The 18,837-nt window shown below is 57.3% G+C and overlaps 5 protein-coding genes across 5 annotated transcripts; 3 read left to right on the forward strand and 2 right to left on the reverse strand.

The window, feature by feature from the left end:
• Positions 1-795: 795 nt before the first annotated feature.
• Positions 796-3,339, forward strand: KVR01_007377 (uncharacterized protein). Its single transcript, XM_044790549.1, has one exon. The coding sequence runs from the start codon at positions 2,349-2,351 to the stop codon at positions 2,967-2,969; it is 621 nt and encodes a 206-aa protein (XP_044643630.1). The 5' UTR covers positions 796-2,348; the 3' UTR covers positions 2,970-3,339.
• Positions 3,340-7,130: 3,791 nt separating this feature from the next.
• KVR01_007106 (uncharacterized protein) lies at positions 7,131-8,476 on the reverse strand (the record flags this gene model as incomplete). The annotated part of the gene is made up of 4 exons (XM_044794501.1): positions 7,131-7,328; positions 7,437-7,747; positions 7,908-8,169; positions 8,246-8,476. 4 exons carry the CDS (start codon positions 8,474-8,476, stop codon positions 7,131-7,133), a joined length of 1,002 nt encoding a protein of 333 aa, XP_044643359.1.
• Positions 8,477-9,396: 920 nt separating this feature from the next.
• On the reverse strand, positions 9,397-11,284 carry KVR01_007562 (uncharacterized protein). The gene is made up of 5 exons (XM_044794976.1): positions 10,895-11,284; positions 10,449-10,798; positions 10,013-10,353; positions 9,783-9,948; positions 9,397-9,691 (listed from the first exon to the last, which is right to left on the reverse strand). The coding sequence occupies exons 1-5, from the start codon at positions 11,101-11,103 to the stop codon at positions 9,474-9,476; spliced, it is 1,284 nt and encodes a 427-aa protein (XP_044643815.1). The 5' UTR covers positions 11,104-11,284; the 3' UTR covers positions 9,397-9,473.
• Positions 11,285-13,130: 1,846 nt separating this feature from the next.
• KVR01_007648 (uncharacterized protein) lies at positions 13,131-14,200 on the forward strand (the record flags this gene model as incomplete). The annotated part of the gene is made up of 2 exons (XM_044790142.1): positions 13,131-13,597; positions 13,780-14,200. 2 exons carry the CDS (start codon positions 13,131-13,133, stop codon positions 14,198-14,200), a joined length of 888 nt encoding a protein of 295 aa, XP_044643901.1.
• A 472-nt stretch (positions 14,201-14,672) lies between these two features.
• On the forward strand, positions 14,673-18,536 carry KVR01_007196 (uncharacterized protein). The gene is made up of 4 exons (XM_044790737.1): positions 14,673-17,183; positions 17,251-17,281; positions 17,382-17,693; positions 17,791-18,536. The coding sequence occupies exons 1-4, from the start codon at positions 15,973-15,975 to the stop codon at positions 18,313-18,315; spliced, it is 2,079 nt and encodes a 692-aa protein (XP_044643449.1). The 5' UTR covers positions 14,673-15,972; the 3' UTR covers positions 18,316-18,536.
• The last annotated feature ends 301 nt before the right edge of the window (positions 18,537-18,837 follow it).

Genomic DNA, 18,837 nt, shown 5'->3' on the forward strand with positions numbered 1-18,837 from the left:
GGCTGTCTGGCTGTCTGGTTGCTGCGAGCACTTGAGAAAGAGGAGGCTATAACTGTATGGTGCACACTATATTATATCACTGCCCAAGCCGCACGATAACACATACTACAGTACAGTTGTGTATGCACATCTGCACGACTTGTCACCGCCTTGCTGTCTGGCTGTCGTTGGACTGTAGACAGGCATGTGTCAACACTGCCGCTCTAAAAGAAAACGAATACGTACTTAAATAGGCAGGCTGGCAGGCACGTGCTGCACCCACCACAGTGCAAATCTGTCAGAATTGCTCGAGGACGGAGCGTTCATTCCTTGGGATCGATCCCTCCTCAGGGTCCCTCGAGATTCGACCTCGGCCCTCCCTCCCAACACAACGGTGCGGCATGATCGAACAAGGAAGACTCGACTCTTTGCTCTGGTTCTGCAACACGTGTGTTGTCCTGCTCAGCCCGTCGCGGTCCGCCCCTTGGTCTCCCCCTGGTGGTCGGGTCAAGTATTATGCCTCGTTCTCGTCCTCATTTCAGGTTCATGCTCGAAAGAAGAACCGACGTGGCAGGAATGGAGACAGAACCCGCAATGCTGCAGTGCTCCCCGTGCTGCAGAGCTGCTTGATGCATCGACCAGGGGCACGCAGGCGCAACCGCTTCAGAGTGGGCCCCCCTCCCATCAAATGTTCCGTTTGGCGCTGGGCCCAGTGCATCTGACCATCTCTGTCCAAGTTCGGACCAAGAGAGGGAGGGCCTGGAGAGGAAGTCACTCCCTCACCTATTTGGCGGGGCAGCGGTACGGAGTACATGTGGCAGGCAGCAGGCATATGCACGCTTGTCGCCTCTCTGCCCTGACGATCGATCATGATTAACGGACAGACCAGACCTGTCGGCTCACACCCACTCAGGCACTCACTCGCCCACACTCGGCATCCATCACATCACATCACGGCCACACACACACACACACCCACACACACGTACGGCATACGTAGTGTGAGCTGATTGCTGGCCGGTCGGAGGAGGCAAAGCCCCAAAGATGACGACCGCAGGGCCCGGCCAGATGGAACGAAAAAAGCCACATCTGACTGTAGAACATCGGGCCGCCATCTGGCCCTGGTCTGCAAAGCCATGGCTGCCAGGCCTGCCAGGGCTGCACACATTGTCTTGGGCACTGGGGCATGTCGTTGATGACGTCCCTCACGGTCCCGCCGAGGAATAACCCTCGCTCCCATCCTGCACTCGGACTGTCGGAAGGAGGAACCCCCACGTACCGTACGTTCGTGCAGCGTCTTTCCCGGGAATCTCGGTTGTCCTTGTCTCTGGTCGCGTGTGCCTCGATATCCCTTGGGGTAATAGGTCGGCTGGTCGGGTACTCGAGCCCATCTTCAGATTGGGTTGACTGTCAAGACAGGCGTGTTTGAGGATGCTGCAGGGGGCTACACCGAGGTGGTGAGGGGCTCTTGTCTCTGACTGGCCCAGACGGGTCTTGCTTGGCCCGCAGCAAGGACCAGCCTGCCTTTGGTAAAGCCGTTTTGGACTTGGGCGCAAAAGAAACTCTCCGACAGGGTCAACCGCAACCACAACCACCGCAACCTGCCGCTAGCTTTTCGGTAAGCTCTGCCTGCAACTGCACGAACCACTCTGCGATACCACTAGCCTGATCTTGAGAAACAACAATTAAGGTTCATCAACAACGTCCATGGGCCCAACGCCGGGGCACTTTATTTTACACTCTGGGTCGATGTTTTACGCCTACGCCGGGGCCCAGGGCCCCTCAGCCCTCCAAGGTTTGGACTGTCCTTGGATGTGACCCACCTGATATCTTGCACAAGTTGCAGGTTGCGCCGCCGAACATTCCACGCACAAACTGGCCTTCCATACACGCACTTGCAAACCCCTTGCTTGTGTGACCACAGATCTCCATCGAGCTTGCTCATGTATGCTTTGGGTAGGTGAATGCTGAGATTGTGTTGGATCTCGGGATCTACCTGGGTCGGGATCGGCCAACAGCTTGTCGAGTGACAGTTGCCTCCTGCTCCTCTGGTAGCTACTCCTCTGATGTGGTCGAGCCTGCCTCCTTGGTCGAGGGCAACATTGGGATTCATGGGAAAGGGCAAATAGGCTCGCTTCAGGCTGTTCAAAGGTTTGAATCACAGACATCCCATCCCGTCCGTCTGCCCTGAACCTTGGTCACATTTCTCTTGGCCTGCATCAAAACAGTCGGATATCCATCATAGCACGGCATCACAGCCCAGCATCACACCCCACAATTATCACAACACGAGAGTGAGCCTGCATTTCACTACACATACCATTCTGCATCCATTAGACGCTACGAGATCAGTATCCGGCTTGTTGATCATGGAGGGCTCCGCGCCTCCTCCTGGGACCGGCAGCACTCCATTCAGCATCACAAACCACCAGAATCGGCGATTCAACCCCGCTGAAGAATGGAATTATCAGTGTATGCCATGGGACAAGTTGTTAAAATACAACCCAGAGAAAGAATACTGCCAGCTGCAATATACTTGTCCCATTGAACCGTTCATTGAACCGTTCATCATGGTCAACAAGCGCTCGATGGTGGTCGCCATCGCCGGGCACTGTGACAACAGCGGGAAGCCGGGGGCTGTGGCGGCATGGGCTGTACGCTTCGGGGTAGGCTCTCGATTCAACGCTGCCGAACGGCTCGACCCCGGGTTCCCACAGACGACCTCCCGCGCCGAGATCGAGGCCTTGTCTCAGGCCCTCGACATCATCAAGACCATAATGGCGCGTCCTTCGGAGAGAGAGTGCCGATCGAAGGACGAATTGCGCTTCGAGGTCACATTCCGCTCCACATCGGAGGATCTCTGCCGCGTCATGTGGATGCCACAAATTGAGAAGCAGAAAGACAAGGAGCCGATACCTTACCTTGCCAGACTCAAGCTGCTCCGCAAGAAGATGGACAAGATGATCGAAGACGAAAATGGCAGGCTGTAGTTCCAGTTCTGGCTCGTTGAAGTATAAGGATCAGAGGCTCACACTCGGGCTGATAGGGCGCCGGACGGGTGAGGCAGATTCTTCAATTCGGCCCCGGGGAATGGAGAGTTCAGCATACCACAGTAGGTGGCTGTGGAGTTACCTGGTGAGCCCGGGTCTATCGTTGTCGAGGAGCATCGGGAATGACCTCACCCAACTGGCAGGCTGTGGCGGTCGGTCCGTTTGACGTTTAACCCCAGCGTTTGTGTGCCTGGCAGGAAGCAGGAGCCTCGGCATGCCGGCGGTCCTTTTGGAAGAATTTTCGAATAACTTGAGACAGCGAAGCATAACTAAACCTCAGAGCGGCAAGCCACTGGTTCCCCTTGTGCAAATTGTGCGGACTTTTGTCTATTGCTAAGACCAGCCGGAAACCGAACGGCCCCTGTTAAAAATAGAGATCTGCCACACCAAAGACAAACTCGCAACCGCGCAGGTTTTAGTCAGGGGTTGGAAGCCGTGCTACCTGTCGGCTAGCTACAAGGGGCAAGTGCCAGATGCCAGGAACGCCTCTGCTGCGCACGTGGACGTTTTTCTTACCTCACGACCACCTGCCTCTCATTATCACCACCGGCGAACCATCCGTCGAGATGGCCACAGGCCCTCGTGACGGGTAGCCTTTTCCCTTAGACTCGGGACTACGGGCAGAAAATGCAACGCTGCCTCGGTACTCACGGACCTGGAGCTGACGTCTCCTCTGTCAATAGTCCCTCCGAGGCTTCCATGCCGAGCCTGAGCCTCACGATGGCGTCTGTCTGTCTAGTCTGGTGTGGCAGGTCTGTTGTTGCCGCCAACCGGAGCAGAACTGCGGTGGTACGGTACGACACTGCTCCAGTACGTCACCACCTGGGCACCATTGAGCCCCACAGGGATGATGGGTTGGGGAGCACAGACTCGAAACAACAGATCTGCCGATGCAGAACAACTGACCGGTACGGAGTATGTGAAGCACTGACGCTTTGCCTCTCTTTTCCTTTGTCAAGACATCCTGTCAGTCTGCCTGTCTATATGCAAGTGTACACAGACGCACAACCGAAGAAGCAAAAAAAGGCAACTCGAAGCATTTTCCCAGCGCGGCAACGCGCGCGCCCCCATCGACTTCCTCTTGCGGCCGGGCATATTCCCACCTGGGCAGCTGGGCCCTGGCAGCTGGTTTGCTGGTACCTGCGTCCAGCTAACTAACAACAGCACACTACACTATTTTTGCTTTTCCCCCGTTGCCCGTTCCCGCGGGCGCAAGGACGCAAGGACGCAAGCGCGGACCCGCTTCTTTTCTTTCTGGTCAAAAGCAGAAAAATTAACAGACAAGCAGCAAACAATCCAATCTTAATTTTACTGCCAAGCCCTCCCCCACCCCGTCATCAGAGCGTGTGGGTGGGTGCGTGGTCTGCCCCACGCCCAGAGCCAAGTTTCAGGGTCTTTTGTCTGTCTCTCTTTGTCCCTCTTTGCGCAACTCAATTTTACACCTACACATGACCCGATGAGCTTGGCAGGAAGACGTCCAACAAGCCTCCCGCCCTCCCAAGGCGATTGGTCGATCCCATTCCGTCAACGGCGATCAGGGGAGATACTATGTAGTACTACTGTACGCGCCAGCACGACAGGCACGGGGGCATGGGGGCCTGATGCCGGGGCTGACAGGCGAGGGAGCACTTGAGGGTTTGTTGGAGAAGTGAATATCACATCAGTGCATGCGAACCAAACCATCCATCGGTTTGGCTTGCTCTGCGCCTCACGAACGGACCATATCTGCGGGCTTGGCTTCTTCCATGGTCGACAAGGCCTTCCCAGCTAATTCCGGGCCCCCTTCGCTCCCGCTCCTTCTACGAGAACCCCCCACCCTTCTCTCCGACGATTTCTGATATGTGATTGCGCAAGAGCGTACACTACATCAAGACCAATGCAGGAACTTTTTCTCCGGATCCGGGATGGGCTGGGGCCTTCGTACCTGGTTCGCCTGGCCTGGCAGGACCCGAATCGACGACCATCATCAAGTGAACACCACCACCACCACCACCACCGCCGCCACCGCCACCCCTGGCGTTCTTTTAACTTTGCGATACCCCCGTCCACAGTCGCAACGGGTGGGGTCCTCTTCTTTTTCTTAAACACTACTGTGTTTGTCTCCCCTAGGCAAAGCAAGGCAAGCAAGTTTAAGGCGTTCGCCCCCCCGAGCGATCGGCATCAACCCGTGGGGACCGGCGGGGGAGATCCACCCAACCCAACCCTCCCCCCCTTCCTTGTTACTGTGTAAATGTGCGAGAGGTTGGATCGAACGAACCCTTGCACCGCCCACGGCCCCCCCCCTCACCCTCGCTCCCGATTCCTGCTTAAATCCGGGCAGCCGAGTGATCTGTTCTCACTTACGGGCAAAGGCCTAACCCCGGACCGCGTAATATTGAAAACACGACTGCACATGGTGTAGTGGAGCAGGCATATGTGTAGTTGGTCGGTCGGTAACAATATATAGCAACAGGGAGCTCCTGCGTACCAGCTCGCAATTTGGGGGCCGCTGCGGGAGGGGATGGAGGGAGGGAGGGGTGTGTGTGGCCCGGAGGACACGCCCGCGAAGGGCACCCTGCGACCGGGTCCTGGCCGGCCCGGGCGAGGGGAGGGGTCCCTCCTGGTCCCGCGGCCGCGGGCGAGGGGCTTGATGCGGCTCGGTCGGGGGCTACCGAGGACTTTTTCTGGAAGGTTTGTCTGCCCTTTACTGTTTCTGGTTTTTTTTTGTTTTTTTTTTTGTTTGCCTCCTTCTTTTTGATGTTGCTTCTTGTTCGCGTGCCTGCTGCCATGCCATGCCACGCCACGTCATTATTTATTACGAGTTGGCTGGGGACAGAACATGGAATGCCGTGCTTCCTTGCATTCGCTTCCCGTGGCCCGGGGGACAAGGGCACCACGGGTGTAACGTGTATGTGAATGTGTATCCGTGTGTGTGTGTGTGTGTTCATGCCCGCTTGGCACACCTTCCTAGACGATTCCATGCCATGTACTCTATAAGCTACAGGCCTACAACACAGGTACTGGCACTGCCGTCTCGAGAACAGGGCCTCCCGCCTCCCTCCCCCCTGCCGTTGTTTCTGGGCCCCCTGATGCTGGCCTAGGAGTGGGGACTCCCTTCCATGCAGTTCAATGTCGTACATACACATCCCGAGGCTCGCCTCGCCTGCAACATATCGATGACAGACATGTAGCAGATCCACGCCTTCAGCCGCGCGGCACGCCGGCCGCGTCATCGGATCGGGAGTGAGAGATAGAAAGACCTGTTCCCCGGCGGGGTGGAAAGGTGGGTAAATGATCATCCCCCGTCAGCCCCCCCCCCTGGCCGGCGTTGCACCCCGATCAATCCCGCCTCTATATTTACTCCGTACGGGGGGGCGCCTTGTAGGGTCGGGTGGTAGGTAGATAGGCAGGGTGCTCTTGTCGGCGTTACTTTCCGGGCCCGGGGGGCTTTCTACCGCGGTTCAAGGTCGTTCTTAGGGAGGCTTTCCCTCGGTACGTGTGGGGTGGGCTTTTGACGTTTAATCTAAGGACTTGTGTGTAGGCGTGCGTTGAGTGTCGTGGCTGGCTGGCTGTCTGAGCATGTAGGCAGACGATGGTGCGGGTGATGCTTGTTTCTTTTTGTCAACTTTGGTACATAGATCATTAGTGATCACTCGCTTTACAGTTGTGTGGCTGTCAGACTCTGCTTAATGGGTCAGCCACTGCCCTGATTATCATTTCCAACTCGGGTTTGAGACTGGGGCTGATGGTGATGAACCTGAGGTTGGTGCCAATTTCTCGGTTCATTGGCTTGCTAAGTCAACAGCTGCGTAACCGCGGGGGATATTCTATCATGTCTTGTTCATTTCTCTGCCTGGTCCTTTGTGGAAGCTGAGGGCATCTCGACAAAACAATCAACTCTACCAACACAAATATGTCGCAGACTTCCCCAAGAAAATGTACAGCCTAGACTCAAACAGCCGGCCTCCCGCAAGCCTTCATTCTTCAGTGGTACTGGCTGGTATCGTGCTGCCCCGAGCCGTTCAGCGCCGTGCCATTTGGCTGCCACTTCGGCCCATATCGTCCTGTTTCGACCTCGGTGCCGCCCTGCTTGTACCAACCAACCCTGCCCTGTTCGACAAGTCAAGAGGCCGGTCCCCCGCCCAGAGACGAAGCCCGGGCCCTCTCCAGCCTCTCGTTGCTCGCCTTGTACAGGGCCGTGATGGTGGCGACGCCCCTGCCCAGGCTCACCTCAGCCAGGGACCGCCGCTCCAGAAACGCCGCCCACGCCTCCTCCAGGCTGTCCCGGAGCTGGACCCAGCTCTTGCCGTGCTCCCGGTACTGGATCACAAATGTCACGAGTCAGCTAGTTACTGAAAGGTCTGTTTGGGAACGGAGGCAAAGAAAAAGGTGAAATTGAATTTTTTAAAAAAAATCGGCTTGGCTCACCTGCTTCGCCTGGCGGAGGCAGTGCGCAATCAGGCCGTCGTCCCTCTCGAGCGGGTGGTCGTTGGCCAGCACCCTCGTCTCGACGCCGTAGTAGACCATCTTGACCCAGCGGCCGAGGTGCGCGCGGCACGCCGGCCCGTCGAGCGGCGCGCGGGGGTACTGCTTGTAGGCCGGCCCGTCGGCGCGGTTGTGCATGTCCATGAGGAGCGGGAAGTCCGGGGCGCCCACCGAGGCTGCGTGCTGCGCGAAGCGGGTGATGCCGCTTGGGTTCCAGTTGGGGGGGACGTCCCAGATGAAGTGGTTGTTCGTCACTGTTGTGGGTTTGTGTGTGTCTGCCGTCAGCGTTTGTCTCGAGGTCTTGGTCTGGTCTGGTCTGATGAGCGAGGGGCGGGGGGGGGGGGGAAGGGGGGAGGCATCTGTTGTGGCTTGACTGGGCGCCAGCCAGGTGCTGCTGGCTGGTTGCGTACGTACAGAAGAGCTTGCCATACTCGTAGCGCAGCTGGCGACAGGTCCACAGGACCGGGTGGACGTAGTTGCACTCGAGGAACTGTCCCTGGAACTTCTCCGCCGCCGCATCGTCCAGGTCTCCCTGTCCGGTCTCCTCCTTTTGACCCTGCTTGAGGACGGGGAAGACGAGGTTGATGATCTTGTCCCGGAGGTGGCTGGGCAGGCCGAGAAGGGTCGTTGGTTTGGGCTCCTCCCAGGGAGGCTCGAAGCGGTTGGAGAAGATGATCTGGGTTGGTTGCATACAAAGATCAGCCTTCCTTGTGGTTGATTTCTGTGGGGCGGCGATGCTCCTGCAGACGTACCTCGCCGAGACTGATTTGCCTCATGAGCTGGGTCTCGGCCTCGCTGTCTTCAGCTGACGGGTCCCCCTTGGCCTTGGTCTTGGTGGTTTTCTTGATGGTGATTTTCTTGGGTGTGCTCTTGCGAGCCACCATGGGGCTGCTCTTGGGCTTCTCAACGCGACCACTGATGACGGGACCATAATACACGGCCGGTTGGGAGGGGTTGTTGACGGACCTGGTGGTCACGGGCATGGTTGCTTCTTGACGAGGGCAGATTTGGTCAGAGCTAGGGTGCTACAAGTAGCTGTTTTAAGATCCTTGACGAGCAAATCTTCGAAGGAGGAAATAGAAGAGAGGAAATGCGATGATGCCGTCTGGGGGTTCCAGACACTGAAGCAGGTTCAGGTTTGGCAAGCAGAGAAAGGGTAACGGTTTTGCTGTGGGGCTGCGGAACAGCAGAGGCAGCTAGGAGAAACTTGAGTGAATGACAATTGATGAGATTGCTGGTGAAAATCGTCAAACAGTGCGTGTTGTTTCCTACAATCACTTATGAACGTAGTTGTGCAGACTTTGGCTGAGCCGAGCTCGGGACTAAACTTCAAACTGGCTGTCCAGAAAACTCACCACTGCCATCTGGAACTATGAAAATATCTGCCAAGTCCAATGCCTGGCCCATCACCCTCCATACATTTCATTTTTCGACCCAAATGACACAGTAAAGATAAGTAAGAAGCTTCCGCACAGTCTTGGGTGCTTGAGGAGCCAAGTAGGCTGAGGCCATATCATCTGTCCATAATAATGTGCAAAAGGAGCTATTACCCTTTAGTCATTCACTGTTTGCTCCATCCAGCCCAGGCAGATTTGTGCTTCTAATGGAGCCTCTTGCTGTTTTTAAACGGGGATATCAACTGGTCTCAGCTGAAATACCCATGCCAGAACCTTTGTAAGGCCTGCAAAGATTGGCAGTGCATTCCAAAAGCTCCTTTTTATAATTTCCGTTGTACAGAATCCGTCATTGTAGATATGATTAGAGGGAGCCTGTAATTTTCTTGTGCAAGAATCACAGCACTTGAAGCAAAGTTGCTAGACAACCCAATTGCATTATAAACAAGGTTGAGCACGACATTGGATTCTGAAACAACTGCCATGAATCACCCAAGAGTACGGGCAGACTGTTGTGAATAGGTTTGCTGGGCAGTTGTCAAGAAGTGACGGCTTTGAATCTTGTGAATGTAAGTTCTCGCGCTTATCACAGTATTACCGTTGATTTATAATACATCCGTGACTTAACTTCTGTCAGGGGCTCGGGATCAATCTCGGGAACTAGCTCCAGAGCTTGCGCAGCGGACAGTCTGTCGGACGGGCGGAATCTCATCAGGCCCTTGATCACCGGCAGCAGTGGCCGTAGAGATGGATCACGGGGGTCTTGGACAAGCTCATCGAATCTTTTCTCGAGCCAGTGGGAATCTGTATTCTCGGCCGGGGCCATGATGTCAGCTAGCTCACTCTCATGACGTACAGAGAAACCAATACCGTGAGTGTGTGGAGATTTACTCACCTGGGTCAACATCATCATATGATTCTTCAGACTCTTCTTTCATTTTGCGCCATTTTCCCTTCCACTCGTCCGGTAGGTCTTCTATAAAGCCGATCATCTGCGAGACGAGGAACGCATCCTCTCGATATGCCCCAAAGGGCTTATAGCCGATCGCCATGTGATATATCTGAAGACAATTAGCAGACCATGATGTGAAACAAAAAAAGCGGGAATAGAACAAATAGACGTACAACAAGCCCCGCTCTCCACAAGTCGACGCGATAGTCAAGACGCTCGGTGAATATGGTTTCTGGAGCCTTGCAATCAGCGGGCTGGGCCAGGCGTGGAGGCTCTTCTCCTAAACGGAAGGACTCGCCCCAGTCCGCTAGCCGAATGTCTTCCACTCCTTCGCCGACCCACCCAAACCACTCGGCCCGCCTCACGAGGTGCTTGGGGAATCTCGGCTCAACCGGCTGTCCGTCTTCTCGGATGAGATCCTCGACGACCGGAGTCCCAACTACGCCCAAGACGTCCTCCTCGGATGCGTGGCGTATATTGCTCGCACAGAAGGCAACGTTATGTGAGCTGATATCTGGACGTCGGCATGTCGGGTTAGCCATTTGGCACTCTTCCCAATCTGAAAATAAGCTGGAAGGGAGGGCTGGAGTGGACGTTGGGCAATCTTACCGCCATGGGCAATTCCATTCTCGTGCAGGACCGCTAGTGCACTTAGTAATTGCCTCGCCACACGGAATATATCTTCAGCAATCATGCCATCATCTTCACCACGAGGCTGGCCAGGCATGGGATTGGCGCCGTCGATGACGTTGATCAGACTTGGACCGAGTAATTCAAGCACCAGGCATTGGTGGCGTCCGTTAGGCCCGGTATGATGGAAATCATCCAACAAGCGCACGATACATGTCTGGGCGGCATCAGGGCTGTTGGACAGTTCTCGTAGTATGCTTATTTCCCTGGACGACTTTTCTTGATCGACCCGCGCCGCCAAGACTTTGAGGGCAACCCATTCGTCACGGCTGGTGGAAGCACGGGGTCAGTTAGCTTTGAAAGAAAACATGTTACAAGGTCGGCATGGGTGAGAAGAGAGAACATGGCTCGGGGTAAATACATACATTTTATCTTTGGCCAGCCAGACCGTGGAGAAGCCGCCCCACCCAAGCTTGTGGTGAACCTGATATCGGCCTTCTTTGAAACAATCTCCTAGAGACACGGGATGGTAGCCACCGGGTCTATAAGGGACCAGGCCTTCCTGGTCGAAAAAGGAGTTGCGCGACTCGTGGCCGAATGGCTCTTCGTGGTGGAACCTCCCTCCGTGGTCCATGCTTGGCGACTCTCGCTCAAGGGTGGAATCGTGCAGCTCGTATGCCAGGTAGGATGAGCACAGAGTGCCTTGCTGGTAGAAGGGAAGGATGCGACTGTTTGGGTAGGCTGATACTGGAGACGAGATGTCGCTATGTGGAAGTGCAAGGCAGCTAGGTGCCCCACCAGTTGTTGCAGGTGCCTAGAGGAATCCTCCGTCCGGGGTCAGGTCCCCACAAAATTTGCTATTACCGTATGAGTCTGCGTGGGTTACCGGTAATTTGATGGGGATGTTGATATCTCAAGACGCGGGGAAATGATTCGACATGTACACATTCATCAGCAAATCAGGGAATACAAGAGGAACGCTGGCTTTCCAACATCTCTAACAAAGAGCTCCAGGGCCCTGGCCTAGCAGTTTCAAGGTTGCTTGAAGCAGTTCATTGGCTCTGATGGCGGGAGAATTAATAATATCCAACATGTACGACTGCATTTTCACCGCCAGACATGCTGAGTGCCTCAGACCGACTTTCGAATTCCTTCGGACACGCTGATACCAAGGGCAAGAAGTGAATAATTTCCAAAGGGGTATGTTGTCAGATACTGGGCACAGTCTGATGGGGAGCGATGCAACATTATCATGATGACAACAGTCAGCACGAGACTGCGTCTATGGCACTTGATGCACAAGGCGTGGAATTCTCATTGGTAGTCCCCTGTCAAATGTGCAATAGGGCTGGGGACAGACAGAGGTGGTAAACGGGTGATAATATAGTTCATCCCATAAGAGAGCGCAGCCAGCACCATCCCCCGATGTAGATCAAATCCAAAGAAGCCGGAGGGTTTGTCTGACCCCGGGGTCCTTCTAGATCGCGTGGCTACATACCCAAGCTTCCCCAGACCATGGGGTTTCACGGCAGTCAGTTTCTATACATTACAGTCCCTGGCCTCGCCAGAATACGATGGAGCTGTAACTACAAGGATGGTGGCCCCCCTGGGTTGAACGGGCCTGGACGTTTCACATGACATGATGAGGAGATCTATACCTCCCCCGCAAGAAACAGGCAAGCACTTGATGTCAAGCTGTCGATCGGATGCCACTGCCCAGGTGATATCCCATAGTAGGCGAGTCAGGTTGGGGGTTCAAGGTGGAATGAAGGAAGTCTTGAGCCCTGAGGCTGTAGGATTTGGAATATTCGACCTGGCTTGTGTCGGCTGCAAAAATGGAATTGCCGACAAAGAAGAAATTGCGCCCATGTTGATCAGAGAATTCGGGTTGTTTGCCACCCAGAGGCAACCTTCTGTGGTGGTCTAGACGTCAAGAAAACATGGACCAGGCCATCGCAGTTAGACGCACTTACACGTGTAGACGGCAAGAGTGGTAGGGGTGGGGCGGGCCTACCCGCGGGGCGACATTCTGGATCCCTGGACCTGCCAGCCTGCCAGCCTGCAGCAGGGGACTCGAAACCACAGCTGTGGACTGGGCACTCGAGCCCACGTTTCAGAAACAACCCTCATCATGCCACCACCACCACCCACTGTCGCAGGACCCCGGCAGATAGCACGATGCTGCACACTCGCCACCATGCAGGCAGGCGGCACGTCCACTGGGGGGGGATCATTTTTTGTTTCGTTCCCCTTCCCCCGGCTCTCAAGTGCTCTGACAGTGTGTTGTCAGAGAATACGATGGCTGAAGAGCAACGGCCCCTGCTTCCAAGCCTTGCCACTTGGAAGAGTTGGGAGGGATGGATAATGTAAATAATGCTTGTTGCCCAGCAGGCGGGAGCTCATCGTGGCACCTCACGTCACCTGCAGTTGTCCTGTGACAGAATAGGCTTCGAGCCCAACCAGCATCCCCGCCTCGCCACCTTGGACATCTAAGTTTTGGGACCCGACTCGCCGTCTCGAATAAGAACTCGACGCCGAGTCAACACCCGCATACAACCTGTGCGCGCCCAACACAGGCCTGCCTTAGCAAGATCCGCGGCCAAATACTTGTAATCAACAAAGCAAAACACCCCAAACACCACAACAAAACAACAACACACAATGTCCGCCCCAGACCACCCACCAAGCCCGCCAACCTCACGAGGCACCATCCCAAAACCCTCCCCAGGCGGGCCCGGCGCGACGGCGAACCAGCTGATGGACCACCTGCAGAAGCAGCTCAAGGACGGCGAGGGGCCCAGCGGCAGCGGGAGCGGCGACACGGCGTCCGTGGCCTCGGGCCAGTCGACCACCAGCAGCAGCGGGCGCAGGCGGCGCCGGCGCAACAAGAACGCCCTCGCCAGGCAGGCCGCCAGCGGGAACACGACGAACCTGACCGGCCCCGGGGGCGCCCACTCCCTCCTCGGGCTGAACGGGAACGGGGGCGGGTCGTCCGGGATCGGGCCCATGGTCCCGAAGCCGGCGGGCAGCGGGGACGGCAAGACGCCCAAGCTCAAGATCGACCTGAACCTCGAGGCGAACCTGGAGCTGAAGGCGCACCTCAAGGGGGATCTGTGCCTGAGCCTGGTGTGAGTCCTGCCCCTCTTGTACTCCCTTGCCTCCCCCTTCACCCTCCCTCGTCCGGGTGCACCTATCCGTCGGGCAAAAAAAGAGTGTCGAGTGGACGTAGCAGCAGCTGACTGGGAAACCCGTGCCGCTGAAAAAAGAAATCAATAACTGAGACGATGCCCCCTCGTTCAAAAAAATACAGGGTCGAGGAAAAGTACTCGGACCGCGCGAGCGCCGAGGTGAAGATGCCCAGGGAGGGCGGGCACGTCACGACGGAGCTGTTCTACATGCGGGTCGGCAGGCTGCGCTTCCGGCGCACCTGGGTCGACGAGCGGGCCTTTATGCGCGGGCAGTTCTTCCTCACGGCGCTGTCGGCCGCGGCGCTGCTCCTCGCCGGGTTCCTGGCGGGCCTGTCTGCCTCGGGGTACGTGCACGCCCGCCAGCAGCAGCAGCAGCAGTTTTACGCGGGAGGAGGGCTGGGGCTGGGGCTGGTGGTGTCCTCGTCGGTGTCACCGCCATCGTCGGCATCGTCGTGGTCGGTTGAGGGTGATGGCGTTGATCTTTGTGGCTGTAATATACACACGGCGTTGGGGGCGGTTGGGAACACGACACTGCTGGGTTGAATTTTTTTTTGAATGATATTCTACTATTCTTGATCCTCCGGAACAGAGCATCCCGTCAACGGTGGAGAGCAGTGCCGGCGACCGGCAGACCCGGAGGGACCTTTGGTGGATACCACATCCCAGTGCCGCACCGGACGAGTCCCTGAAAGGGTGACTCCGATCAAGCAGCCACACAAGAAGAACACTCTTGCCAAGGCCCTCGCCGCCCACGGCCGAAAGCGCGAAGGGCCGAGGGTGGGGATAGCCAGATGGACAACCAACCCCGGCCCCCGGTCCTTGGAGTGCCCCAGGAAAACGGCAGCTCCATGCGAGCTCTCTAGACTCTGCCCCATGCAAGCAGCCATCCCGCCGTGGGACCCCCGCCGATTGGGTTTTGATCTGGCCTGCCAAGGGCCATCCGGGCTGAGTGTCTATTTTGACATCATATAACTCGCCCACGAGAGACGAGTGCGCTCAACAGACAGGAAGCGAACGCCGGCTTGGTCCAATTCCTTGTCATACAAGCAAGAATAAGATTTGAGCAGAACTCGGCTCGGCATTTGTCTTCTGCACGACGGGCCCCAGGGAGAGGCGATCCCAAACCGGGTCCATGGTGCCACACCGGTCCCTTTTTTTTTTTCTTGCCAACGACGCCCTAAAATGGTGCGAAAAGTGAGAAAGGGAGGATCTGCCCTGGGACGAAAGAGCCATCTACTACATAGTATGCTCGCTTCTGGCCCTCCCGATCCCGGCGGTTGTTATTATGGTGCTGGAGCTATCAGATGCATCTGCGACGCGGCTACTGTGTGTGGTCTCTCGTGTACGTACTCGTGCTCCCATGCCGTGTAACCGGCGGTCAAGTCTATGGAGGTCCTGAGAGAGAGCCTCATGCAATGTGCCAGACAAGACACAATTCTGGCAGGGCAACGCTCTCTCTCTCTCTCTTGCGGGGTATCCCCCGGCTCACATGCCCATCACCCACGACATCTATCCGTACGCTAACGCCCCTTCCGGCCTTGTGTTCTCTGCCACGAGGACAGGACGAGGGGCCCCGCGTATGCCCAGGAGGCTCGCGAGAGGAGCCCGCAGCGATCAGCGCCGTCCCGCATCCAGACTACACTAACACAGTCAGTCATGTTTCCTGCCACCCAGCAGACGGGCGTGCATGCATGCATGAGGAGCCGGCAAGGGGCAAGTGAAGAAGCGCCCCTCCCGTTGCGACTACGGCACAGCAGCGGTCACGGCCAGAACGTCGCTCGCCCTCCCGCCTTGCGCATGCTGTGGGCTATCTCCGGGCTCCACTCTTCCCATTCCCACTTGCCGCCTCCCGTCCATGCGCGATTGCGCCTGCTGCTGTGGCTAAGACTTGTTGGTCAGGGGAAAAGATTGGAAAATATGGATCAAAATTGTTGGTGCTTATCGCAGTCCTTCCTCCCCTCTGACTCCTCCACAGGCAATGCCGGGAAGTAGCACCCGCCACATTTCTACTGAATGCTACCTTGGATATACCCCGAGCAGTTTCTTTTGGCATCATCATCGACTCACCTTACCGCCGGCGACTCACACATCATACCGGCATTGTTCACGAAGCCTGCTTGCATGGATACATCATAGATATTTGATACATCGCCACTCTTCCCCGAGTCTTGTTTGCTATCAGCTCTAGGATAATAATAATCACATCCACGAGTCCACACACGCCCTCTCTCACTTGGACTTCTCCAGCACCCGTGCCGAGCGGCCGCAGCCGGCCGGGCTGACCATCGGGCCAAGCGCCCGCACAGCACACATCAATGCCGACGATGGAGTCTCGCGACTTCGCCACAGAGAAGACACCAGGGCAGGATGGACGGGGCGAGGAAGCCTCCCAGGACCACGATCGGACTGAAAGCTCATCGATCGTGGACGAGAAGGACCCCTTGGAGGTCACACCGGCCACGGGGACAGGAAGGACCCTAGCACCTCCCCGGTCCATGTCCCGGCCCCGGAGCCGGGCGAGTAAGACCAGGCGCTCCGGATCCCGCGCCTCCAAGAACCCAGCCGCCGCCAGCAGCACCAACGGCGACGACAGGTCTTCTCTCTACACAAATAACACCGACCCCCTCTCACCGCTAGAGAACGCCCTCTCCCGCCCGGACCACAACGCCGACTATCAGGAGCACGTATCGCGCGTGCGGACGGGCGCCTCCACTGCCGCCAGCGCACTGTCGCGCCCGCCCGACTTCGAGGTGACCTTTAACAGCGACGCCCCCGACCCGTCCAACCCGCGCGACTGGCCCGACTGGTACAAAGGGTGGGTGATCTTCGCCGTCAGCTACTCGACGTGGGTGGTGGTGCTGTACTCGACCTCGTACACGGCGACGATCCCCGGGCTGGTGGCCGAGTTCGGCGGGGACCCCACGATCGCCACGCTCGGGGTGACCACGTACCTCCTGGGCCTCGCGTGCGGCAGCCTGGTGGTGGCGCCCATGAGCGAGCTGTTCGGGCGGCGGCCCGTCTACCTGCTGTGCCTGTCCGTCTCGGCGCTGCTGGTGCTCCCCTGCGCGCTGGCCCACGACCTGGCCACCATCGTCGCCGTGCGCTTCCTGGGCGCCGTCTTCGGGTCCGTCATGATCTGCAACGGCGCGGGCACCATCTCGGACATCTCGACCGAGGAGAACCGCGCCCGCTACATGAGCTGGTGGAGCATCGCGCCGCTCAACGGGCCGGTGACGGGCCCCCTGATCGGGGGTTATGTCGCGCAGTACCTCGGGTGGAGGTGGGACAACTGGCTTGTGCTCATCCTCACGGGGGCCGCGGTGGTCACCATGTTTACCGTGAGGGAGACGTACGGGCCGCGGATACTGAAGCAGAAGGCCGCGCGGCGGAGGCGGGAGGAGGGCGACGAGAGGTACTGGTGCCAGCACGACTCTAGGAAGTCGACGGCGGAGCTTATGAGGGTCAACCTGAGCCGGCCTTTTGTGCTGAGCTTTACGGAGCCGATACTGTGGTTCTTCAATATCTGGTGCGTGTTGTTCCCTGTGTCTTGGTGGCGTCTGGATATGTTGTGCTAACCTTGGCTGGTCCTATAGGATAAGTGTCATATATGGAATCCTGTATCTGGTAAGCACTGCACCACGTCACATTCCCGACATTCTCCCCCCTCTTGCGCAAGTACATATGTACCTAGTATGCAAAGCTGACCACACCCCCTCCTCCAAAGTGCTTCGTGGCCTACCCAATCGTGTTCACGCAACAACGAGGCTGGGGCCCGGGCCAGACGGGCCTGTCGTTCATCGGCATCGGCATCGGGACCCTGATCGCGATATTCCTCGAGCCCCTCTGGCGGAGGATCATCAACTCGCACGCCAAGGACCCGGAGACGGGCCGCGTCGCCCCGGAGGCCTCGGCCAGCATCATGTGCATCGGCGCGGTGCTGACGCCCCTGGGCCAGCTCGTCTTCTCGTTCACGTGCCTGCCGACGAGCATCCACTACGCCATCCCCATCGCCTTTGGGATCCCCTTTGGCTGCGGAGTGAGTTTACCTACCCACCCACCATCCTCTAACCATGCCACAACACACACACACACACACATCCACCGGCTAACGATATCGAACGCAAACTTTTCAGAACACCCTCTGCTTCATCTACGGGTCTAACTACCTCGCGGGCGCGTACGGCTACTTCGCGGCGTCGGCGCTCGCGGGCAACGCGGTCATGCGCAGCATCTTTGGCGCGACGCTGCCGCTCGCGGGCGCGCGCATGTACGAGGCCATGACGCCGCGCTACGCGGGCATGTTCCTGGGCCTGCTGGAGGTCCTGCTCGTCCCCATCCCGTGGGTGTTTTACCGCCGGGGGGAGCGGATCCGCGCGGGCAGCCGGGTCATACGGAAGATGCGGGAGGAGCAGGCCAGTGATGAGCGGAGGAGGGCCAGGGGGGGTCGGCGGCGGCAGCAGCAAGGCCAGGGGGACGGTGGGGGTGGGGGTGCGGCGGCGGCTGTTGTTGTTGTTGTTGATGATGCCTCCTCTCCTGAGGTGGTTGGTGGTGGGGATGTTGTGCCGGCGGCGGCGGCGGCGGCGGAACCCAAGGCTTTGAGCGGGGAGACGCGTGCGGTTGGCTTGGGCGCGGATGTTGAGAAGGGGCTGGGCGGTTGAGGTGTGGGTGGGCGGGTGCCGGATCCCCAGCCTGAGGTGCTTGGTTTGATGTTCCTTGGGAAAGGGATGCTGGGGTGGTTCTCGGGACAACCAAGGGGAGTTCAAGTTGAGCACGGTGTTGTGCATATAAGAAAGAGCCCCCGACACAGGTCCGTGGGAATTCCCGGGCCTTGGATCCATGTTTAATTGGAGTATGACTTTAATGAATGAATCCGCCCACATGACTACTAGTATAATGGATGAAACCACCCATATGACTGTAATGAATGAATGGAGCCTGCGACTTGGTCGATCCAGCTGGACACGTGGATGGGAACTTGCCCTGCGGTTCGTCGCTGCTCTTCTTGTTCTTGGTGTTTTTCTTTCTTTCTATCATTTGATAACCGCAAGCATTTGCTCCTTATCCTCCACGTGTAAAGTTCAGATTGTAAGTCCCCATGCCTGCAAGTGCTATCTATATCAACAGTTATGTGCCATGTGATCTTCGGATCGTTGCTAACGAGGTTCGATCGAGTTGAGCAA

Source organism: Diaporthe batatas (assembly GCF_019321695.1).
Source record: "Diaporthe batatas strain CRI 302-4 chromosome Unknown Contig00008, whole genome shotgun sequence".
Lineage (NCBI taxonomy): Eukaryota > Fungi > Ascomycota > Sordariomycetes > Diaporthales > Diaporthaceae > Diaporthe > Diaporthe batatas.